We start from the raw sequence: 26212 nt of genomic DNA on the forward strand, positions 1-26212 counted from the left end.
CATCTTCAGCATCTTCACGTTCTGCAGGGTTTGGCTGTTCTGCACGTCTTCAGATCTTTAAGTGAGCAAGTGTTCTCATGAAACAGTGAGATCTATACAAAAACCATCCGAAAAACAAATGATCCCAGAACAGATTTAAAAAAATAACATCGTTGTGACTCTGGATTCTGATTGGATGAGCCGTGGTTGTATAATTGCTGGTAAACCGTTACATCACATTATTCAGATACTATTATAGTTTGTATTAACGTTTCTAATTCGTTTTTAGCTATTTTTTGTCATTTTTATAATTTTTTTTAAAAGGGTCATGACATGAGAAATAATTTACCTTGATCTTCTGACATATTAGAGGTCTTTGTACCATTAAAACATTCCTGCAAGTTTCAGAGCTTAAAACGTCCTCCTCATTATAAACAAAGCATTTATTTAATCAAGCTCCAAAAACAGCTTCTTTTTGATATTGTGGGATCTGTGATGTCACATGGGCAAATGACTGCTTCCAGAGCAAGACATCAACCCCGCCCACTGGTGCAATAGGCTCCACCCCCTGGCGTTCAGTCACTTAACGGCTGACATTTGCCTACACTGGATGTGAGCGTCGCGTCAAAAGCAAATAGAAGTCATTATAATGACTGATGCTGTCTACACTGATACAGTATACAGATGTGTGTTCAGTTTCTGACACACGCTTGAGTCTGTCGACAACAGGACAAATGGAAGAACGTTCGCTTTGACACATCTAGTTTAAACAGCTTAAAAATTATTTTTCTTTCTTATACACTCTGTTCCAAATTATTATGCAAGTGACATATCAGTAGGATTTCAGTACAATAAACATTCAGATTTTAGTTTTTCTAAGAAAGTGTTTGTTTGTTTATCCATGTTTTTTTAGATAACTGGTATCAATCTCAGACAAAATAATTTGCCAGGTCTACTTAGGTAAATGGAAACCCTACTTAGAGGTTGTTCCACATTATTAAGCAAGTCACTGTTCTCATGCAATATGGGGAGGAAGAAAGATTAAAAGGGCAGCTATAAAAAACCAGTGTTGAGCAGCAAACGGGTATTTGAAGCTGCCGGAGTCTCTGGAGTCTCAAGAAGCTCTCCATGCAGGCTGGCAGTTATGTGTAAAATTGCATTTTAGCCACCCCTAACCAAACCTCACAAAGAGAAACATTTACAGTGGGTGTAGAAATACATTTTCAATGTATATACACTGTATATACAGTTGCAAGAATAAGTATGTGAACCACTTGCAGAATCTGTGAAAATGTGAATAATTTTAACAAAATAAGGGAGATAATACAAAATGCATGTTATTTTTTATTTAGTACTGTCCTGAGTAAGATATTTTACATAAAAGATGTTTACATATAATCAACAAGACAAAAAAAATAGCTGAATTTATTAAAATGACCCAGTTCATAAGTTTGTGAACCATTGATTCTTAATACTGTGTGTGGTTACCAGATGATCTATGACTGTTTGTTTGTTGTGTGATGGTTGTTCATGAGTCTCTTGTTTGTCCTGAGCAGTTAAACTGAGCTCTGTTCTTCAGAAAAATCCTCCAGGTCCTGCAGATTCTTCAGTTTTCAAGGATTTTTTGCATATTTGAACCCTTTCCAGCAGCGACTGAATGATTTTGAGATCCGTCTTTTCACACTGAGGACAACTGAGGGACTCAAACACAACTATTAAAAAAGGTTCAAACATTCACTGATGGAAACACAATGCATTAAGAGTCGGGATGAAACAGGATGAAAATGTACAAATTTTTCTTATTTCATTTAAATATCAATTTATTTCATTTAGTACTGCGCTTCAGAAGCAACAGAAGATACTTACATGTTTCCCAGAAGACAAATTAAATACAATATTCCTTGATCTTCAAATTGAAAGTTTTCACCCCCCGACTCTTAATGCATCGTGTTTCCTTCTGGAGCATCAGTGAATATTTGAACCTTTTTTAATAGTTGTGTTTGAGTCCCTCAGTTGTCCTCAGTGTGAAAAGATGGATCTCAAAATCATTCAGTCACTGCAGGAAAGGGTTCAAATATGCAAAAAATCCTTGAAAACTGAAGAATTTTTGGGACCTGGAGGATTTTTCTGAAGAACAGAGCTCAGTTTAACTGCTCAGGACAAACAAGAGACTCATGAACAACCATCACACAACAAACAAACAGTCGTAGATCATCCAGGTAACCACACACAGTATTAAGAATCAAGGGTTCACATACTTATGAATGGGGTTATTTTAATAAATTCAACTATTTTTTTGTCTTATGGATTATATGTAAACATCTTTTATGTAAAATATCTTACTCAGGACAGTATTAAATAAAGAATAACATGCATTTTGTATTATCTCCCTTATTTTGTTAAAAGTGGTTCACATACTTTTTCTTGCAACTGTATATATGTATATATATATATATATATATATATATATATATATAGGGTTTTTTTAATCTAAAAACTTTAAAACCCTTTCAAAATAAAACCACATTTAGTCCCAGCAGATCTAAGTGAAGATGTTTGTTTGATCTTCGGCTCACACTGATGTCCTTTAGCGGTTTGGCTTTGGTGAGAATTTCTTCATCTGTTTTCATCTCAGAATGACTCTCATCAGATCATCTGAAGATCAAGATCCTCCGCTCAACATCTTTTAGGAACACATTTTAGCTCCTATAATTTGCATTATTTTCATGACATTTAGACACATTACCCTGGGGTAGTCCCCCTTGGTAGAAATCACGTTCTGGGGGGCGAGAGAAATGGGAACGTGGGGGCAAATGCCACTGCCCCAGATTGTCATTACTGTATGCATACAGACATTTTATTTACATAATTCACATCAACTCTTTCCCCGCCAGCGTTTTTTGAAAAAAGTTGTCAAGTTGCAGCATTTTTGATCATTTTCACAAAACTTTCACGGCCCCCTGAATATTTTGTGGAATGAATATCTGAACACACAATATATCAAAAGAAAGATACTATTTTACTTTATTTTAGTTTTATTAATTTATTTATTTCCAGTTAATAATTTTAGTGCTTCAACTTCAACTTATTTCAGTTAACATTTCAGATTTTTTGCTTGAAGTTTTTCAACTAATATCTATATTTTATTTTATTTCAGCTTTATTTCAGTTAACAGAAATGTTTTAGTTTTAGGTAACGATAATAACCCTGCATTGCGGTAATGACATTTAATGAGCAAAATGTCAATTAAACATGTCTCGATGCAAAAATTGGCTTTCATTATTGTTTTGTGTTAGTGGTGAAATCAAACTCAGTTTTTGAGCGATTCAATCAACAGGAAGTGATGTCATGGATGGCTGAGGCTGGTGGAAACCTCTTCATTATTTTTAGAGCTGCAGGAAACTCTTTCTTTACACGATTAATTCAAAGAATCTGCTATTATTATTGTGAGAGGAAAAGGCAAGAATCAGCAGAGCTGTGGCGGTTCATCTCTGGCGTGTGACCTCTGACCGGATACACGGCTGTTTCCATGGCAACGACCCCTTTATACCGCCAATACCAAGAGTTCAGTTCCACAGAAAATCATTTTTGTAGCTCAGTTTTGAGTAAATGATGACAGAATTCCAGATTTTTCTAAATATTTTGAGTGAATTATGAGTCAAAAAATGATCATTTAATTCAACATACATGTGTACGTCTCATTTGCTTTGTGATTTAAATCAGTCAACCTAGATTTTTTTTTTTTCAGTTCCCCCCAATAAACATGATTTTTGCATAAAACCAACAAAATTACCTTTATTGCAAAGGAATTATCATTCAAAAATGGCCATTCAGAGTGATGTACATGTACATGTATATACAATTTTCTACAACCTACCCTGCATTCTCCAATGCTGAACATGATCTGAATGTCATAGTACAACTACGGTCATAAATGTGTCATGTATGATATGAAAACTGAGATATTGAGGCTGATATTCTTAGCATTAATGTTTTAGTAAAGAGGATGTTCTGAATAGTGCATTGTGGGATATATAAGCATAGGTGATGATAGGAGTTTATTCGATGATCTCAACCTTCATGGTTCGAAGCACATCACAGAAAGTGTGATCTAGATCGGTTTAATTAGAAATGATCAGTGCTGATTTCTGAAACGTGACTCAAAGCACCAAACGGCTGCTGCTTATTTCACAGTGAAAGTTCATTTGACCGCAGATCAGTGTATCTATAGTCCCTTAGAAGATGAATGCTGCTAAATGAGGTTTTCTAGCGTTTCACCCTGGGTCAGTATGGATGCATTCGTACTGTTCAAACTCTTATATTTTTTTTAAGGTGAAGTGTGCAATTTCTGTCACTAAACAGAGTTGCAAAAATAATGACTGTTTTCCATTGGTCAGTGTACCAGGGTTATACTCGACTCTACAGTTTAAACTAGGTTACGAGAAGGTATTTTAACGTACAAAAATTACACGCCTCACCTATTTATTGCTACTGTTCCCAGCATATGTCATGCTTGTATTCATCTTGTTTCATGTTCTACTGAAGTAGAGTTATAGTCATTTCTCTAATGTTTTCTATTCTCCTTCCACAGGACCGGTGCTGGTGCTCGCCCACCGGATCTACAGAACTCATTCAGAACTGGTACCAAATGAGCGTTACTTCACAACCTATCCACAAACTATCACTATTCTTTTTGACACATCTTTTAACATCATTATTATATTATATGTTGATTATATGTTGTTTAAACAAATAAAATTCCTAATAATAAATTATCACTTTGGATATTTATAAGTAAAATGTTTTGGGGGTTTTTTGGATGGCAAAAAAAAAGCATCCGGACGAATTATAATGGGCGTGATTAGTTTTGTTTGTCGTCAGTGTTGCTAGATTGAGTTGTTGTCGTTTTTAAGTGATGAAGACATTAGTAGCACAGCACCAGCACCCTGTCGGTGGAAACGGAGTTAGTGTCATTCAAAAAACAGATCTGAAAACATTACCCAAACTATTCTGTACAAGAACGATAACTATAACAATAACTATATTAGCATCCACACCAGCAGACATTCTGTTTAATATAAGTGCATGCTGCAGTTTTGTTGTGTTCCGCTTTAAATGCTCGAGCTCTTTAAAGTCAAATGGAATAAATTCCAACAATATTGTTCCTCTGTGTCGTTATCGTTACAGTTGTGTTGTGATTTTGCTATTCTCTTAGAGTTAGAATGATTATTAAAACTTTATGGTTATAGTTATCATTCTTGGTGTAACCAGCCCTTTATTCTTCTAGATCTGGCGAGGTGCGGCTTACGGTCACGACACACTCTTGACTTCCTCTTTGAGTCCTCAGGTTAGAGTAGAGCCGATCGTCCAGCATGGACGCCAGTTTGTCTGACGGACTTATGTCAGAATAGGTGTGACGCATATAGTCTGAATCCTGATCCAGATCAGTAGGGTCTGGCATGAGTGTGTCTGTGTGTGAATGCAAATGAGAGCTAAATGTGGTCATCGACCCACCGAGGTCCACGACCTCCATCTGTGAATGTTTATGTGAATCGGCGGGATGAGCAGTTGTCCCAAAGTTCTCCAGTATATCACAATCCCTGGCACAGTTGTCCTGCGATTGCGATGAAAAGAAATGTCGGCTTGTGTTGTTGCTGCTGTTGTTTGCATTTTCCTCCAAGTCTGGTCCAGAACTTTCTGCAGCCGAGGGCGGACCAGCACCCTCCTGCTCCGGACCGGCTGTTTCCGGCTCGGGTGATTCTGTACCTGCGGCTCCCTCGCTGCCCTCCTCATCCGCTGCGCTAGCGATGCGAGGCAAGGTACTATGGTAGCGTGTGTCCAAGGGGTAGTTGGCGCTGTCACCTCGGCGTAGTGGGTAGCAGCGCTGTCGCTCTAGGGATGGTGAGTATCTAGCGGTACCGGGGTCGCTGTACTGTTTGCTGCGCTGCCACTGCTTCCGGAGATGGATACGGGAACGGTGGCGGTGACGCAATGAGGGTGAACCCTGCTGGTCGAACTGGGGATCATGGCGTAGGAATTCGTTGAACAGCGCCTCCGTCTTCTCATCGATGCTGTAGTCTCGGCGGCGGAAGCGCGGTCTGGGTTTGGTCGCAGGTTGTGGTTCTTGGGAAGCCTCTGCCTCCAAACTTATACTGCTCTCCGACGCCTCATCTTCCAGCTCCTCTTTAAACAGCCGTGCCTCAAAACTCTCGCAAACCGTGCCTTTACGGCCAGAATTGGTGAAAAAGCGGCGGCGTTCTGAAGCAGTCTTTGTGGAGCTACTTCCGAACAGTCTGAATTCCTCTGGAGCCTTGCAAGGAGCCTCGATAGAGGCGTAGCCGCTGTCCATTTGCAGAAGCTTCCGGTTGTTTGTCTCTCCGTCGCTGCCTCTCTCAGAGTCTACACTGTCTCGTCCGTTTCTCCTCTGCCCGGCATCCCTGACCACATCGTCATACGGCAGCTCACCATCCCCGTCCATGTCGTCATCGATGTCTTGCGACTGGTAGTTGGGGACGCCCGCTCTTGATGCTCCTGCCGAGCAAACGCTGTCCGCATCGCTGCGAGTGGAGTCTCTGTCGTTGCTGCTCAGGTCGGACGAGGCGTACTGCTCCAGTGACGCTCTCAAGCTCCAGATGTCACGGTACAGGCTGGGCTGCTCTAGACTCTCCTGATGACTCGCCGGACCAAACTCTTCACCACCGCCTCCTGATGCTCCTGCCATCATCTCCTGTCCATCCTCTTCACCATCCAGAGGTCCCTGGGATGAGGGGAAAGCTGTAGTTGTGTCTTTCATCACTGCATCTGTGTTGTATTTGAGCTCCATTACAGCCTCTACCTCTAACCTGCACAGACAGGAAACAGAGCCCAAAGCATGATGTCAGTCGCCAACACACTCTCCATTCAGAAAGGTAAACATTGTTATTTTAAGGTAAATGAAAATGTGCTATATTTCTAATAGAGGTGGTGGGGAAAATGGAATCACAGATGTTCTAGATTGTTAGATTCTAGATTGTTCCTGACAAATTAATAATCAGTATTTTACAGAATCTTTAAAAGAAATTAGCAACAAGCCATTTCAATTTTCCAAAGATTTGCCTCCATATGCAGTTGCTGAAAATTTGAGATGCATGGAGGACTGTTTTGGAATTGGACTGTGATTCCTAAAATTGAATGGTAAGGTGCCTTAAGATCCCCTAATTCAGGAGAGTCCAACCCTGCTCCTAGAGGGTCAATATATTTAGCTCCAACCCTAATTAAACAAACCTGAACCATATAGTCAAGGTTTTCAGAATTACTAGAAAATTTCAGGCAAGTGTGTTTGGGCAGGTTGGAGCTAAACTCTGTGGGACATTGGCCTTCCAGGAGCAGGTTTTTATAACCCTGCCCTAATTTAGAGGAGTCCAGTCCTGATCCTGGAGGTTCACTATCCTGCACAGTTTAGCTCCAACCCCAATTAAACACACCTGAACCATCTAATCAAGGTCTTCAGGATTACTGGATACATTCAGGCAAGTGTGTTTGGGCAGGTTGGAACTAAACTCTATAGGACATTGGCCCTCCAGGAGCAGGTTTTTACAACCCTGCCCTAATTCAGGGGAGTCCAGTCTTGATCCTGGAGGTCCACTATCCTGCACAGTTTAGCTCCAACCCTAATTAAACACACCTGAACCATCTAATCAAGGTCCTCAGGATTACTAGAAACATTCAGGCAAGTGTGTTTTAACAGGTTGGAGTTAAACTCTATAGGACATTGGCCCTCCAGGAGCAGAATTGGACAATCCTGGCCTAATTTAGGGGGGTCCAATCCTGATCCTGGAGGCCCACTGTCCTGCACATTTTAGCTCCAAACCCAATTAAACACACCTGAAACAGCTAATCAAGGTCTTCAGGATTACTAGAAACATTCAGGCTAGTGTGTTTGGGCAGGTTGGAGCTAAAAATCTATAGGATATTGGCTCACCAAAAGCAGGATTGGACATCTCTGCCCTAATTCAGGGGTGTCCAATCCTGATGCTAGAGTTTTGCTCCAACCTGCAGGATTGGACACCCTGCCCTAATTTCTAGGGTATTCCAGGAGTTCCTGAGGTGCCATGGCTGTACCTGCTGAGGGCAGGAGGAGCTCCTGCAGTAGTGGCCAAAGAACCAGCCGAGAGGCGTCTAGGCGGTTCCATCTGTGCCTGAGTGGGAGGTTTTCGCAACAGAAAGTCACCGACTCCACCCTGTAAGTTTTCTTCTCCCTGATCCAGCGTCTCACTGGCTGCCCGCTGCCTCTGAAATGCACGTCTCCGTGGAGAAACTAAAAGAATTCAAGAAAAGAACAGGAATAGCCAGGTAAGAATATTCACAGATGACCCTCATTGACTAACTCAGTCATAGACTGAAAAGAAACACAAGCTCTGTTCCAAAACCTTCTAAGACAGCATCATAACTACGAAGAAATCTTATTTGAAACACTACATAAGCTGCATCTGAGGCATCACAGAAATAACACTCACAATAAAATATAAGGTTATCATGTGATACTGTGACAGTGTTATTTTAGTATAATTTATATACAATTATAGTATTTACCTTTTATTTTTATATTTTCAGTTTTCATTTTAGTTTATGTCTTAGTAATTTCATTATTTATTTTTTTGTCTAGTATTGGGATTGGACACCCCTGAATTAGGCCAGGGATGTTCAAATCATGCTCTTGGTGGGCCAATGTCTTATAGAGTTTAGCTCCAACCAGCCCAAACACGCTTGCCTGAATGTATCTAGTAATCTTGAAGACCTTGATTAGTTGTTTCAGGTGTGTTTAATTGGGAACTATTTTATCAGTGCATTTTGAAATATGATGATTGTTTTAACGGATCTTGTTCTTCAGGAACAGCCTTCATGTCAGCAGATCAGCAGCTTTTGAAACGGAGAGGTGAAGAAGCTCCTCGGCCTCACTAATGACCGCATGTAATGCAATCTATTGCTCATTAGCAGGAAATGAGCAGCCGTACAGACTGACCTTTCACATCAGGTGAAGAATAATGCGATTATTTTATAATTCATTTATCAGGAAGCAGATTTTGTCCTGCACTCTTGGTTGAAGTCTGTGAGCCAATCCGATCTCACAACAGTCACATGACTTTAACTAGACTGAGCTACTACCCGTATTGATCCGGTATTGATTCCTCTTCTCCAGGCTCATTTAGAGCTGAATAAAAGCTCTCTGGGTGTAAAACATTGTTTAGGGAGACTGCCTTTGGATTGTGCGATTTCTGAACAATATTGCAGCTCATATGTGGAATTATCATTGTTGAAGTTTGGACATATTCAGTTTATTCAGTTTGTTTATTTGTTTATTAATTATTATATGCTTATTATGAATTAATTATTTAATAATTAAATTATTACTTAATTATTTATTAATTGATTTATTATTTATGAATTAAAGGGGGACTCAGTGAAATTTCAAATCCACTGTTTGGAAGTTAGTCGGGCCAAGTCCAATAACAAAGGTGTAACCAATCAGCATCAGGGGGCGTATGACGGTCGAGGAGAGAGAACAAGCAAGAGGGAGATTTAAAAATAAGAAAAAAAACTGCAGAACGAGAAATGGGACACAATACAAAACAGCTCAAAAGAATATCACTGGAATGAAGGTTTATACCTGGGCAAGCGCTTTAGGACCGCGTTAATATTAGAAAAGCTTTCCAGCGCTGGAGAGAGCTAAGAGGGAAGGCCTGAAAACTGCTTTGATCCCTCTTCTCATGTGAGTACACTGGGTTTTGATTGTCTGGAGCTGCTGTGCTGTTTGCGACTAACAACAAACACTTTGTATTTACTCGTGTGTACTGTATGTTCATTTTTTGTGCTTCCTTGTCGTTCGTTCATTAACTGCACTTTATTTTTCGTGAAGCATTTTGTTGTGCGTCAGCTGTGGTAAACAGACATCCACTTGTATTGCGTGTGTAACAGCGGCCAGATAGTGAGAGTTCTGCAGTTAAACGACTGCGCACTGTCGGCCGCTAGAGAATGAGGTGTTTAGCATCATTGGTAGTGCATTCACCTCGCATGCCACCGGCAATCGGGCAGTGGTTCGAGACCCATTCAAAGCAGGGTGGTTAGAATTGGAGCGTGAGTTTTGGAGGCGAAGCAATGAAGAGAGGGGTGTGTTTGTTTGGGTTGATTTCAAATATCAACAATGTCCAATAGCGTAGTTCAAATATCACTTACTGCACCTTTAACTGAACTGCAGAAATGTCACCAACACATATGGACAGTTTATTTGTTACACTGTAAAAACATATTTTTCTTACTCTGTATTTTTGTCTTGTTTTCCAACACAATTATCTGAACATCTGTTTAAAAAAAGAGATAATTACTTACAAACCAAAATAATTGTATTTAATTTGTGATGTTTTTGTGTATAAACTTCGGTGAGATTTCTCAGAAATCAAGACGTCAATTCTTGTCATTTTGCTTCTCAAGTGAATATATCTTGTTTTAAGGATGTTTAGATAATTATGTTGGAAAACAAGACAAAAATACTGAGGAAGAATATGATTTTTTATGTATATATGTGTGTGTTTCAGGTCGTCACCTCTCATGTCAAGACTCGCTGCTCTCTGGATGGTGTCGAGTCTCCATTTCTTGACGCTGAAGAACGGACCCGCTCCCTCCAGGCTTGCGTGGCGTCTGAGCTTAGAGAGGAAGTGGAGCATGGTGCCCTGAGCTGGACAGGAAGTGGAATCTCTGTCCATCAGCAGGCTTCTGCTCATCACCTCAATCTGAAAATAAAGCGAATACATAACAATGAATACAAAATATAACAAATAATAATGATAATCATTTTAAAAAAGGCCTTAAATAAAAACACACGCTCGGTGAATGAATTTAAAAGGCTGTGAGATGGGATGCATAGCATGTAGCTGTGGGATGAAGCATCTCAATGCACCTGTTCACTTTGATGTTACCTGTTTGAAGGTCTAACTGAATTTCGGCTTGCACTTCTGTAACCAAAGATGAATTATAGCATGTAACACATCAGTCACGGTCCCACAGCAGCTGAACACCCTCTGTCTCGGCCTGCTACAGTAGCCCCGCCCCCAACCCTCAGCATGCTACAGTAGCCACGCCCCAACTCTCAGCCTGTTACAGTAGCCACGCCCCAACTCTCAGCCTGTTACAGTAGCCACGCCCCAACTCTCAGCCTGTTACAGTAGCTACGCCCCAACTCCCAGCTTGCAACAGTAGCCACACCCCAAACTTTCAGCCTGTTAAAGTGGCAATGCCCCCAACTTTCAGCCTGTTACAGTGGCCACGCCCCTTACTCTCAGCCTTCTACAGTAGCCACGCCCCAACTCTCTGCCTGTTACAGTAGCCACGCCCCAACTCTCAGCCTGTTACAGTGGCCACGCCCCTAACTCTCAGCCTGCTACAGTAGCCACGCCCCAACTCTCAGCCTGTTACAGTGGCCACGCCCCTAACTCTCAGCCTTTTACAGTAGCCACGCCCCAACTCTCAGCCTGTTACAGTGGCCACGCCCCAACTCTCAGCCTGTTACAGTAGCCACGCCCCAACTCTCAGTCTGTTACAGTGGCCACGCCCCTAACTCTCCGCCTTCTACAGTGGCCACGCCCCAACTCTCAGCCTGCTACAGTAGCCACGCCCCAACTCTCAGCCTGTTACAGTGGCCACGCCCCAACTCTCAGCCTGTTACAGTAGCCACGCCCCAACTCTCAGCCTGTTACAGTAGCCATGCCCCAACTCTCAGCCTGTTACAATGGCCACGCCCCTAACTCTCAGCCTTCTACTGTTGCCACGCCCCAACTCTCAGCCTGGTACAGTGGCCACGCCCCTAACGCTCAGCCTTCTACTGTAGCCACGCCCCAACTCTCAGCCTGTTACAGTGGCCACGCCCCAACTCTCAGCCTGCTACAGTAGCCACGCCCCAACTCTCAGTCTGTTACAGTGGCCACGCCCCAACTCTCAGCCTGCTACAGTAGCCACACCCCCAACTCTCACTATAGGCTGAGCTGAATGTGATTGATCATGAGCAGATCTGAGCAGACGCTCTCAATGTTCTGATGGTACCTGAGAGGCTCAATGTTTACACTTTCGGGGATATAAACCCATAAATGGCATACTAATAGTAGTCAACGAACAATAAACTGGGTTAAGAGAATGCATTTTAACATAATAAATCGTACAAATCTTAAAAAAGCTTCACTTTTAAAGAGAGAGGAACTAAAATAGAACGTTCAGATTTTTTTGTAACTTTAGTGTAAATGTATTCTAGCAGTCCTCAAAAATAAAATAATGAACTTGGTAATGAGCATAATATGGGTTGAATTTAAAATCTGTAGTTTTCACATGACGTCACACCCTTATAGAAACGCCCACCTGGAGGGCAAAACAAGGCTGCTTGTTAGCAGTGATGATAGCAGTGACTGACGACTCACGGTTTGTGATCGGGCAGGTTTGCCGGTGTGTTCGGCGCTGGTGTTCAGGGTGAAGTTGAGTGTGTCTCCGGGCAGAGCACAGCTGGGGCTTTGACTGCTCCACAATCCTGGAGCCTCTGGCATGGGGCCCTCAGTGGGCTACACACACACACACACACACACACACACACACACATTTATTTGCTCTGCTCCTCAACTTAGTGCACTGACTACATAGGCTGAATTTTAAGGCATCATGTGCATCAGACTCCAGAATATAGCCAGTGTGATGAAGAAACCTTTGGACAAATTAGTGCATTCTAGTGCATTTTCAACATTAGTGTATAAATGCTGCTGATGCTCTTCAGACTGACGTGTGTCACCTGGAATATGGAGAGGGACGGGTGTTGTGAGGGCTGTTCGGTGACCGTGACGCTGTTCTCCGGTGAATCACATTCCATGATGGTGAGGATCTTCAGCGCCGGCGGCTGGATGTGCAGGTGTGTCAGACGAGCTTTCTTCAGGTGATGGAAGTCTCCTTCTGTGAGCGTGTACCTGAGAGAGAGAGAGAACGGATCAGTATTGAGCTCCTCTTCATTCCATACCTTTCTGTTCTTTATAGTTCTAAACTAAAACATGAACTCGACTGGTCATGTGATCACCATCAGCTGAATACAGACACACATGACAGATGCTCAGCAGTGCTTTGGAAATCTGACCCTTGACCTTCATAACAGTGTGTCTGACCTTCGACCTTTCTCCTGGTCTTTGGCGCTCTGCTCATAGATGGCAGCTTCGTTGAAAGAGACCCGTCGTCCGGTGCACGACGCAGACAGGAAATGATCCACGTCCGTATCGCCATGACAACTGGAAGTGGACATCGACTCGCCGCTCTCGAGTCTGATGGTGATGTCTGAAGAAGATAAAAAACCTCAATAATGCAGATCTGTTTGTCTTTTCAGGAGGGAAGATGATCATAAGAGCTTTATTAACATTGTCTCTTAAATGACTGCTAATTATTTTTGATAAATGTTACATTTATATCAGACTCTTTGAAATTCACTATTTTTTACTTAAGACACTCGATCGTATCTTCATTGATGCTTTCTGAGAATTGTTTACTCTCACTTAAAACAAAACCAACCGACATTTAAATTAATAGAACAAAACTAGGTATTATTTAAGTCTCTTAATAGAAAAAAAGATTAATATTTAAATCTTTTAATAGAACAAAACCAATAAATGTTTAAAGCTCTTAATAAAACAAAACCGATAAATATTTAAAGCTCTTAATAAAACAAAACCGATAAATATTTAAAGCTCTTAATAAAACAAAACCGATAAATATTTAAAGCTCTTAATAAAACAAAACCGATAAATATTTAAAAATCTTAATAGAACAAAACCGATAAATATTTAAAGCTCTTAATAAAACAAAACCGATAAATATTTAAAGCTCTTAATAGAACAAAACCGATAAATATTTAAAAATCTTAATAGAACAAAACCGATAAATATTTAAAGCTCTTAAAAGAACAAAACCGATAAATATTTAAAGCTCTTAATAAAACAAAACCGATAAATATTTAAAGCTCTTAATAGAACAAAACTGATAAATATTTAAAGCTCTTAATAAAACAAAACCGATAAATATTTAAAAATCTTAATAGAACAAAACCGATAAATATTTAAAGCTCTTAATAAAACAAAACCGATAAATATGTAAAAATCTTAATAAAACAAAACCGATAAATATTTAAAGCTCTTAATAAAACAAAACCGATAAATATTTAAAGCTCTTAATAAAACAAAACTGATAAATATTTAAAAATCTTAATAGAACAAAACCGATAAATATTTAAAGCTCTTAATAAAACAAAACCGATAAATATTTAAAGCTCTTAATAAAACAAAACCGATAAATATTTAAAAATCTTAATAGAACAAAACCGATAAATATTTAAAGCTCTTAATAAAACAAAACCGATAAATATGTAAAAATCTTAATAAAACAAAACCGATAAATATTTAAAGCTCTTAATAAAACAAAACCGATAAATATTTAAAGCTCTTAATAAAACAAAACCGATAAATATTTAAAAATCTTAATAGAACAAAACCGATAAATATTTAAAAATCTTAATAAAACAAAACCGATAAATATTTAAAAATCTTAATAAAACAAAACCGATAAATATTTAAAGCTCTTAATAAAACAAAACCGATAAATATTTAAAGCTCTTGATCAAACAAAACCGATAAATATTTAAAGCTCTTAATAGAACAAAACCAATTATTATTTAAATATCTTAATAGAACAAAACCGACCAACAAAATCTCCTTATTTCCTTGACTATATTAATTTATTTGTGAATCATTATTAAATCATGTTCAGGCACCTTGTGTCGGCTGACTCTCCTCGACGTATGTAGTGTTGGTTTTTTCCAGGTCATCACTGGCTCTGAACATGAAACAAACACAAACAACATCATGTGAGAATTTCAACGTCATTCATCTGTTGAACTCAAGCATCTGAGATTACTGATTTGTTCAGAGTTTGTAAACACACACACACACACACACACACTACATGTGCTAATGAACATGTTTGTCTAGTCCAGTTTTTCCAGTAAATAAAGTGACATTCTAGAGGATTCTGTGCTGATGGACCCTCGTGCATGAAGAGATGTTTATATTGACTGAATAACAGCATCATCTTCTGCTCTTCAGGAATAACAGCTCCTGTGTGGACTGGGCGGATCGCTGACGTGACGCAGGTGAGTATGAATGAATGAGGAGGTTTTCATGTGTGAATGTTCACCTGGAGTAGCGTCGTTCTCCTCGACAGCAGCGGTGACAGAAGACCAGCAGGACGGACAGAACGATCAGCGTCCCGCCGGCGAACACACACAGCATCACCAGCAGCAGGACGTAGTTCTCCTGAGAACCCGACACCAGAGGCACGTCCTGTTACATGCACACGCGTGTCAGTCTGAGATCAGTGTCATGCTCCACACATCAGTGCATTTCACAGAAAACTTTTATTTTTCTGCTTTCTGTGCATTTCCTCCAGTGTACTGGTCAAGAGGCAGAAGATCACAGAAACCCCCCAGAACACACAAGAAACCGTGTGTTAGCATGCTTTTTTTGTCTTTCATCACTCACTTTTCATTGTATTTGTAACGTGAGTCATTGTACAACACAATGGTCAACTGCTGTTGTTTTTAATTGTGCTTCATACGTAATTTGAGATTGAAATCACTTACTCTCGCTTTGAACAAATCCAATTATTTAATTCTCTTAACAGAACAAAACCCATTAATATTTAAATCACTTACTTAAACAAAACAGATTAATATTTAAGTCACTTAATAAAACAAAACCGATTAATATTTAGAACAAAACCGATTAATAAATAAAACAAAAATGGTTAATATTTAGAAAACAGATTAATATTTAAACTTCTTAATAGAACAAAACTGAATAATGTTTAGAATAAAACCATTTAATATTTAGAACAAAACTGATTAATATTTAAAATTCTTAATAGAACAAAACTGAATGATATTTAGAACAAAACCGATTAATGAATAAAACAAAAATGATTAATATTTAGAGAACCGATTAATATTTAAACCTCTTAATAGAACAAAACCAATTCATATTTAGAACAAAACTGATTAATATTTAAAACAAAACTGATTAATATTTAAATCTCTTAATAGAACAAAACCGATTAATATTTAGAAGAAAAACAATTAATATTTAAATCACTTAATAGAACAAAAACGATTATTTAGAACAAAACTGATTAATATTTAGAACAAAACCGATTAATAATTAAAACAAAACTGAATAATATTTAGAAATCCTATTAATATTTAAACCTCTTAATAGAACAAAACCGATTGTTATTTAGAACAAAACGGATTAATATTTAGAATAAAACAGATTAATATTTAGAACAAAACCAAATAATATTTAGAACAAAATCAATTCATATTTAGAACAAAACTGATTAATATTTAGAAAACCGATTAATATTTAAAAATCTTAATAGAACAAAACCAATTAATAGAACTGCGTTTAAACAATCAATCAATAGCTTTTCTGATTTTTTTGTTTTTTGTAATTGACGAACTTCGCACCTTTATTGAATCATCACTGAACTGAATTGATCTGAATAATAACTCTATCATCTTCTGTAGAGCTGCTGTACAGCAGAATCTGAATTAGTCTCATATCTGATGAAGTTTGCATCATTGATTCTGATATTTTTCTGTTAATTACTGTGAAGCTGCTTTGAAACAAAATACCTTCAGAAAGAAAGTGCTACAGGTTTGAATGACATGAGGACGAGTAAATGATAACAGAATGATCTTAACCATCCCTTAAACTTGTGTTTCTGCTCTCTGTCTCACTGCAGCGCTGATATACTGTAAGATCCTTCATTAAATATACATTATTCGTCTGTCCGATATGTCTGCAGAATGTACAGCCTGTACTGCAGACGTTTGAGAGTTATCGAGTGTCTCAGCAGCGCTGGATTATACAATTACCTCTGTGAGAGATGACTGATTAATAAGCGCTGACAGACTGTTCATAATCAAAACTCTGATGAAAGATCTTCAGCTCGATTCCTGTCTCTCTCTGAATGCGAAACCAGGACACAGTGCGCTAAAATTAGAGACAGAATAAGGCCTTGAGCCTCGACGCATGCACTGCGCTCACTGAGGAGAGAGTGTGTGTGGATCTGATTTCACTTTCTGTGGAGAAAATAAACATTATTAGCGATCTTTCTCTTTAATGTGCATGTGAACGTTTAGTGTGCACAACTGACAAAAACAAGCTCCTCCAAGGGGTTTCCCTCATGTGAGGTCAATCTTTCCATCCAGTGGGAGCAACCTGGATCAGTGTCTCCATGGCAACAGCCTCCCCGTGGCCCCTCCCTCACCTGAGGTGCTTCCTCATTTAAGAGCAGGTGAAATACAAACTGACTTCAGATCACGAGAAGGAGTGCAATATAGCTCTATCACGACTGAGATTAGGCCATAGGCACGTCAAAATTACAATCGCAAATACGGCATATTATTTGTATAAAATAAAAGATTATTTATGAACAATAATATTTAAATGAACAATAATAGCCACTAGAAACGTATAAGAAGTTTGTACAATAGGAAATAAACACAACAAACAAGTCAAAAGCAGCGCTCTAGTACAGGATTAAGTTAAATAAAAATATAAGGTTATGAAACTTAACTTTGCCCTTGTTCCAGATCAAATCAATTTGGCTAAGTAATTGATTAATAAGACCAAAGATTGCCCTTTTGATATACCCAAAACTAATTATATCTCATGTTTAACCACTATCGACATAAGCGGCAACTTCCTGATGGACTGGCTGAGATGAAGCTGTTCTCGGCGGGTACACGAGCGCTGAACGGCCGCTGACGGCCTGGAGTTCGCATCTCCCAAAACGTCTAAATAAATTGTCAAATAGGCTGTATGTCTATATATCCATCGCATATTTGAGGTCTAAACAACTACATTCTTGCCTAAAAACTCTTAAAACTACATTCTGTGACCCAGAAACAGTAGTATTTGTAAAATTACAGTGGGTTTGATCCTCCATTGACGCTCGCTGTGAGAAATGCTGCCAGTGTAGATCCGGCAGAAACAAGCGGAGTGATACAAATTGTGAAACGGTTTGCGTGTGATATTAGACTACTGCATGGCTGGAAAAGGCTCTCAGCCAATCAGATTCGAGAACAGAACTAACTGTATACCTTTCAAAAGTTCGGGGTCAGTAAGATTTTTTTTCTAATTTTATTTGGCAAGGATGCATTAAATTGATCAAAACTGACAGTAAAGGCATTTATAATGTTACAACAGATTCTATTTCAAATAAATGCCGTTCTTTTGAAAAATAAAATGTCAGTTTTCACAAAAATATGACTGTTTTCAACATTGATAATGATCATAAATGTTTCTTGAGCAGCAAATTATCATATTAGAATGATTTCTGAAGGATCATGTGACACTGAAGACTGGAGTAATTCAGCTTTGATCACAGGAATAAATTACATTTTACTATATATTCACACAGAAAACAGTTTTTACATTATAAAAATATTTCACTATTTTTACTGTATTTTTGATCAAATAAATGCAGCCTCGGTGAGCAGAAGAGACATAAAAGACCCCAAACTTTTCAACGGTAGTGTATTTCACTTATTCTAGCTTTTACAGTAAGAGCTATACTGATTCTAAAAATGTCCATGATTTTTAAAGATTTATTAATTTCTATGCTTTTTCCAGTGTTTTCTCATCCCCAGATTGTTCCAGGTTTTGCTGACGGTGGGATGCTGTGGACGAACACATGCTGCATACTGAGTTCCTCTTGTATGTGGTACAGGTGACGTGATTTTGAACACACCCAATAACTCAAGCTGTTCTTGTTTTTCTCGTCCGCAGCGAATGAAACAGATTCTCGCACAGATTTTCAGTGCGTCTCCAAACAGCAAGATGGACTTTCAGAGAAGAAATGCCAAAAGAGAGAAAAACACTTAGTCTGCAGTTTTCCAGGCAGCAGTGAAGCCGTTTCTCATGATGATGTTCTGCAGGTTTTGTGTGTGTTTCCCATGTTGTCCAATAGTTAGCCATTCATTGGAAATGAAGACCCATTTCCAAAAAGTTTGAACATTTTCTCACCTGCATTTGACATGCAAATCAAATAACACTGAATACATCTGAACAATGTCCTCTGATCATTAAAGTTTAACTGCTATCATATATTATGCTCTGTTTATTGTATTTCTGTTTACCTGAATTGAAAAAAAAGCACCAGAACTGTTTTTTTTCTCTCTAAAAACAACCATTTATTGGACTTCTCACCATTTTGCACATAGGAATGAATGGGTAATGGTAACCAGTATGTGTGTGTGTGACACGTGTTTGTTGGGAGTGTGTTTGCAGTGTTGTACTCACAGTGGTGAGACGGGTCTGTAATGGAGACTCATCACTCATGATCCAGAAGCGTGTGTGTGACGCCTGCAAGAACAGAGGAGAAAACGACAGGCAGTGAGTGAGTGAGTGAGTGAATGAGTGAGTGAATGAGTGAGTGAATCAGTGAGTGTGTGTGTGTGTGTGTGTGTGTGTGTGTGTGTGTGTGTGTGTGTGTGTGTGTGAGTGTGTGAGTGAGTGAGTGAGTGAATCAGTGAGTGAGTGAGTGAATCAGTGAGTGAGTGTTTGTGTGTGTGTGTGTGTGTGTGTGTGAGTGTGTGAGTGAGTGAATCAGTGAGTGAGTGTGTGTGTGTGTGTGTGTGTGAGTGAGTGAGTGAGTGAATCAGTGAGTGAGTGAGTGAATCAGTGAGTGAGTGAGTGTTTGTGTGTGTGTGTGTGTGTGTGTGAGTGAGTGAGTGAGTGAATCAGTGAGTGAGTGAGTGAATCAGTGAGTGAGTGAGTGTTTGTGTGTGTGTGTGTGTGTGTGTGTGTGTGTGTGAGTGAGTGAGTGAGTGAGTGAATCAGTGAGTGAGTGTGTGTGTGTGTGTGTGTGTGTGTGTGTGTGTGTGTGTGTGAGTGAGTGAGTGTGTGAGTGAGTGTGTGTGAGTGTGTGAGTGAATCAGTGAGTGAGTGAGTGTGTGTGTGTGTGTGTTTGTGTGAGTGAGTGAGTGAGTGTGTGAGTGAGTGTGTGTGTGTGTGTGTGTGTGTGTGTGTGATTGAGTGAATCAGTGAGTGAGTCAGTCAGTCAGTGAGTGAGTGTGTGTCTGTTAGTGTGAGTGAATCAGTGAGTCAGTGAGTGAGTGAATCAGTGAGTGAGTGAATCAGTGAGTCAGTCAGTGTGTCACTGTGAGTGAATCAGTGAGTGAGTGAGTGAGTCAGTGAGTGAGTGAGTGAGTGAGTGAATGAGTCAGTGAGTCAGTGAGTGAGTGAATGAATCAGTGAGTGAGTGAGTGAGTGAATGAGTCAGTGAGTCAGTGAGTCAGTGAGTGAGTGAATGAATCAGTGATTGAGTGAGTGAATCAGTGAGTCAATGAGTGAGTGAGTGGATCAGTCAGTGAGTCAGTCAGTCAGTGTGTGTCAGTGAGTGAGTGAGTGAGTGAATGAATCAGTGAGTGAATGAATCAGTGAGTGAGTGAATGAGTGAGTCAGTGAGTGAGTGAATGAATCAGTGAGTGAGTCAGTGAGTGAATGAGTGAGTGAGTGAGTGAGTGAATGAATCAGTGAGTGCGTGAGTCGGTGAGTGAGTGAATGAATCAGTGAGTGAGTGAGTCAGTGATCGAGAAGCGTCTGTGTGATGCCTGCAAGAACAGAGAAAATGACAGGCAGTGAGTGAGTGAATCAGTGAGTGAGTGAGTGAATCAGTGAGTCAGTCAGTCAGTGTGTGACTGTGAGTGAATCAGTGAGTGAGTCAGTCAGTTAGTGTGTGTCTGTGTGTGTGTGTTCTAATGGGTCACAGACAGCAGAGAAACACAATGCTGAATGTAAATCATACAATACAACCATATACTCAATTAAGCACAGCACAGTTAATAAGTTAATCAACTTTTAAAAGGGATGAGAAATGCTTCTCATAGACTGTGTGTAGAATCAAACTCTTCTGTATATTGACACACATTCATCCGTCACTTAGTAATTTGGCTAATTGTGACATTCTGTGTTCGGCTGCTAAATCACTTACACAGTCTCTATGTCATGTTAACACTTTTACAGATTGTTGAATGTCTGCAGTTCATGTTGATGTTAATAAATGTGATTTTTGATTACTTTTGTATAATGCAGGTTATGTGATGTGTGTCTTGAAGTGAAACGGATCGAGACGCACTGGACTGTGACGTTCTGGTAGGACTGATGCTGCTCAAACACACACACACACACGTCCAGTGAACTAGAAGCCATAAAAACACTCAAACATCCACTTCATTCTGCATTCATTAGAGCTCTTTAACTCTAACCGCACACACAATCGCAATTAAACAGCGAGCCAATGTTTCCTGTGCATGTGTGATGCTGGGAAACTGAGCGTCTGACGGAACATTGAGTATTCATGAGGAAAACTACTGCTCCAACACACACACACACACACTCTCCTGGAGGAGAGCAAGAGATGCCCACTGATGTCATCTGGGGCATTATGGGATTGATGGAGGATGCTGTGGCGGTTAGTGAAGCAGTGCTGAGAGCTGCAGAAAAGTAGGACACTGAGAATCTACAGCACTGCACTTCTGCAGCCGCCTGCCTTTATTAATGACTGAAATCTGGAGAGCAGGATGTCACATGACCAGCGCAACGATGACCTATATTTTATATATTTATTATATAAGTAAAAATTAGCTGATAAAATACCAGAATTTACATTTTATTTATATATATATATATATTAGAGATGCACCGATACTAAATTTGTCCACCGATACTGATAGCCGATTAATTATTCTGCCGATACTGATAAAGATACCGATAGTTTGGGGGTTCTGCCTTTTATACCTTCTTTTAAATTGATAGTTTCATTATAATTCTTCATTAATCATTATATTTTTAATTATTATATTTTGAAAGATTAAGAAACTTGTTTCAGAGTAACTGCTATCAGTTATAAACAAACACATTAGTCACATCAATATTAATACACATTAACTAAATTCTGAAGATTAAATTAATATTTCCTAACTTTCTGAATGTTATTAATTCATATAATTACTATTAATATTGAACATCAAACTGGTTTCTTAGCATTTTCGATACACAAAGCACAAATGCAGTGCATTTTCCGGCCCTCTTTTGATTGACAGGATATATCGGCCCTGACTATTGGCTGTTTTTAAACTATTGGCTGATAGTGTGAAAATTTGCTTTTATCGGCCAATATCGATTATTGGCCGATATATCGGTGCATCTCTTTATGTATATATATATGCTAAACATTAATTATGCACAATATTTAATATTTTTAAACTTTTTTTACATTTTGAATAACCTCAGAATATGCAAATATTGGCCAGTATGTACAAGTCTATCACTAGTCAGTTATAATAATTAAATCCTCCGCTAAATGAAATCATATGAAATCAGTTGTGACGTGTGTGATTGGATGATGTAAGCTGGTTTCATGAGATCTGTACATGTGAATGCATTGAGAGCATTACATAAAGCCAGTGTGAGGTGAATGATTCCTCTGCAGTGTGGAACTCACACAACAGTCTTTTGTTGCTCGTTGAGGCACGAGCGTTTTACAGTTAATCCAGCGCGCGGCTGGTAAAGCTCGAGGTTTGTTCGGCGCTTACGTCACTATTGCTGTTTTGATCGAGTGGCTTTGAAATGTTGATGCATCGCGACGCGTCCCGCGCAGGGCGGTGAAATGACGCTCCTTCAAAGTCGATGATCACGAGAGACGCGCGTAACACGCATTTCCATCATCACAGACACAGTTAGATTATTAGCGGAACTCAGAGACGCGTATTCAGAACGCGCTTCGTCCTCAATGCAATAATGCATTTTAAATCAAACGCGTTAAATGCAGGCAGACAGATGAGTGCCAGATGTGTCGCTAAACATCAGCGCGCGTGAATGGGGGAATCACTCACCTATTTGTAATGCATGCTGTCCGCGCGAGGGACGCGTTATAAGCGCTCACCAATGGCACGACGCTCCAGCAGGCGCGTTACATTTCATCCTAATGGCAGCCGGAGTTTATGAATGAAGCCCGGAGATGAAGCCACGCCCACTGGCGGTGATGATGCGAGCGGTGGGATTCCTCCTCGATGTGCGTCAGAGAGGATGATGATGATGATGATGATGATGATGATGGTGCTTCATTGTGCACTGCAGAAATGCACTGATTCACAAAACCGGTAGTGTTCAATAATATCCAACTATAGTAATCACGTTTACTTGCTAATTAATATCATGTATTTTGGGAACTGCAGATGAAGAAGTGTGTGTCTACAGTGAGAATAAGAGCTCGAGCAGCGGGAGGTGTTTCACTGCAGCAGGTGCGCGTGCACTTCATACTGATGCACGTTCACACAGCTCACACTCTTCAAGTAGTAAATAAAACAAAGATTATTGGAGAATGTTTTAAAAGAAAATACTGTCAAAATATATTCCAAGAATGTTCCAATTAAGTTATGAAAAATGTTTTTTCTTAGTTATGCAAACGTTAAAGGAACATTGCATTGTATCATTCTTCAAACATTATGGGAACGTTACTTTTCAATGTTCTCTGAACGTTCTGAAACAAGTAACATTTAAACAAACGCCCAACTGAAATGTTTCAGAAAACGTTCCATGAATGATGATGTAAGTAATGTTTCTGCGCTAACGTTCTGAGAACATTATTAAAGACCAGATAACATTGAACAAACATTCTATTAACGTTACTGGAAGAACGTTTGTTCATCACTTTGCCAGAACGTTGTTAGCCGTTGTTAGTCTTTCTACTTCAAAATTTCATGTTTAATTCAGATTCGTTTCTTTTTTAACTATTTGTGAAATTTATCAGTTTCTGGGACTGGCAGTGTTTATAGATGACAAATATTACATAAAAATATGCAACTTACATTTAAAAAGAAACTCCACATTCTACAGGCCAGGGGTCGAATAATTAATTCGGTCTAATAATTATAAAAATGTAGGCTAAAATTAAAATAATTTTAAAATGAATGCAATCAAAATAAAACACTTACTAAAATTAATTAAATCATAAAATGTAAAAAAAAAAAAAATTATTTTAGAATAAAAATATAAAAATAAAACACTTTCTAAAATTAATTAAATCATAAAAATATTTTTTTTTAAATTATAAAAATATAAAAATAAAACACTTACTAAAATTAACTGAATCATAAAAATGTAAAATTAAAATATTTTTAAAATATAAAAATAAAACACTTACTAAAATGAATTATATCATAAAATGTAAGATAAAATCATTTAAAATTAATACAATCAAAATAAATCACTAACATTAATTGAATCATAAAAATGTAAAATTAAAATATTTTAAAATACAAAATATAAAATAAAACCCTTATACTAAAATTAATTAAATCATAAAATGTAAAATAAATTAAAAAAAATAAAATCAAAAAGCAAAATAAAACATTTACTAAAATGAATTATATTTTAATTTAACATGTTTATAATTTATTTAAAATAAAAAATATAAAATAAAACTTATTAAAATTAATTAAATCATAAAATGTAAAATAAAAGTAATTTTAAAATAAAAAATATCAAAATGAAATGTACTAAAATGGATTAAATCATGAAATTGTAAAATTATTTTTATAAAAAATATAACTAAATAAAACTTACTAAAATTAATTGATTCATAAAAATGTAACAAAAATATTTGAAAATAAAAATATCAAAATAAAACATTTACTAAAATGAATTAATCATAAAAATGTGCAATTATTTTTTATATAAAAATATAAAAATAAAACACTAAAAGGAATTGAATCATAAAAATGTAAAATTAAAATAATTTTAAAATGAACACAATCAAAATAAAACCCTGACAAAAGCTTCTTTTATTTGTTTACCTGCACATCATGTGACCCTTAACTCACATCAGAGAACGGTGAACACATAAAATGAACTTAAAAAGAGCGTATAGAACAGTCAGAGGGGTCCAGCTGACTAAAACACCTGCTGATTAACTGGAAATTCACATTTCTGTAAATATTTCTGTGTGAGAAAAGCTGAAATCAAGAGAAGAATCTGATGTTTGTTTGCAGCATTAGTTATGGATGATAATAACCCTGCTCTGTTTTCTCTAATATATCTGTTTTTTCTTCCAGGTCCCCTGATGAGCTTGTATGACGTATGATTATACTTTCAGTGATTCCTGGACATGTATGTTCATTTTGATTTTTAAAACCAATTCATAAATTTCTATTTTATTTTTCTATTTTATTCTATATAACAGTCCTGTTCTCTACTGTAGTGCTGTAATTCCTATGACTGACACACGGTGTCACTGTTTCACTTCATTGAAGATCATGTGCTGCACAGAGAACATCAGATCAACAGCATCATTGGTCTGAATGTCACTGCTGTTTAACCAGCGTCCTCAGAAAATACACTGTGATCCTTACAAACTGCATGCTGTGCTTTCTTCAGTGTGTAATGTTGCTGTTTGATCATGAAAAAGCTTATTATTATTCTCTATATCAGTGTCAGTGTTTCTGAACTCCTGAAACGCCTCCATTGTAGTCTTGAGTTTTCTTCACAATATATAATTATAAATAATTCATGCGCAGAATAAAGGGGCGGGGCCTGGTTGAGTTAGTTAGTAGTGTGTTGAAACTGGCCGTTATGGTAAGGGGCGGGACATTTCCCAAACACCAATCACAACACACTGCTCCAGCCGACCAATCAGAGCACATTGTGCTTTTCAGAAGGAGGGGCTTCATAGAGACAGGAACTAAACAGAGCGTTACTGACAGACTGGGAAGAGAGGAGCTGAACAATGGAGAATATGAGGAAAATAATCAACATTCAAGCATCTAAACCTGTTCTAGCAGGAGGCCCGTTTAACAGAAAATGATACAAAAACCACCAGTAGGTGAATCATTCACTCAACCAATTTGTTCAAAACGGCTGATTCATTCAGGGACAAGGCAGAAATGACTGAGTGAGTCATCGAGTCATTCATTAGAATGATTCATTCAAAAACGGGGATAAATTCAGTAAAGAAACTGAAACTGTGTTGCTCGGGACATGACTCTACTGTTTGGAACTATTTTTGTTTTCAAAATAGAGGAAGATCAGACAATATTGTGTCTAAAATTTAAGCCACTTAATGT

The 26212-nt window shown here is 38.3% G+C and overlaps 1 protein-coding gene across 2 annotated transcripts; it reads right to left on the reverse strand.

The window, feature by feature from the left end:
* Nucleotides 1-3754: 3754 nt before the first annotated feature.
* LOC127505161 (voltage-dependent calcium channel beta subunit-associated regulatory protein-like) lies at nucleotides 3755-23269 on the reverse strand. Of its 2 annotated transcripts, XM_051880511.1 has the most exons (10): nucleotides 22985-23269; nucleotides 19389-19451; nucleotides 15220-15365; nucleotides 14798-14859; nucleotides 13146-13311; nucleotides 12782-12953; nucleotides 12420-12557; nucleotides 10559-10745; nucleotides 8080-8275; nucleotides 3755-6821 (listed from the first exon to the last, which is right to left on the reverse strand). In XM_051880511.1, the coding sequence occupies exons 2-10, from the start codon at nucleotides 19425-19427 to the stop codon at nucleotides 5255-5257; spliced, it is 2673 nt and encodes an 890-aa protein (XP_051736471.1). In that variant the 5' UTR covers nucleotides 19428-19451; nucleotides 22985-23269; the 3' UTR covers nucleotides 3755-5254. The 2 variants fall into 2 exon arrangements, with proteins under 2 accessions (XP_051736471.1, XP_051736478.1); XM_051880518.1 differs by lacking the exon at nucleotides 15220-15365 and having other exon boundaries at nucleotides 22985-23268.
* Between the last annotated feature and the right edge of the window lie 2943 nt (nucleotides 23270-26212).

This window comes from Ctenopharyngodon idella, chromosome 2, assembly GCF_019924925.1.
Source record: "Ctenopharyngodon idella isolate HZGC_01 chromosome 2, HZGC01, whole genome shotgun sequence".
In the NCBI taxonomy this organism is placed as follows: Eukaryota; Metazoa; Chordata; class Actinopteri; order Cypriniformes; family Xenocyprididae; genus Ctenopharyngodon; species Ctenopharyngodon idella.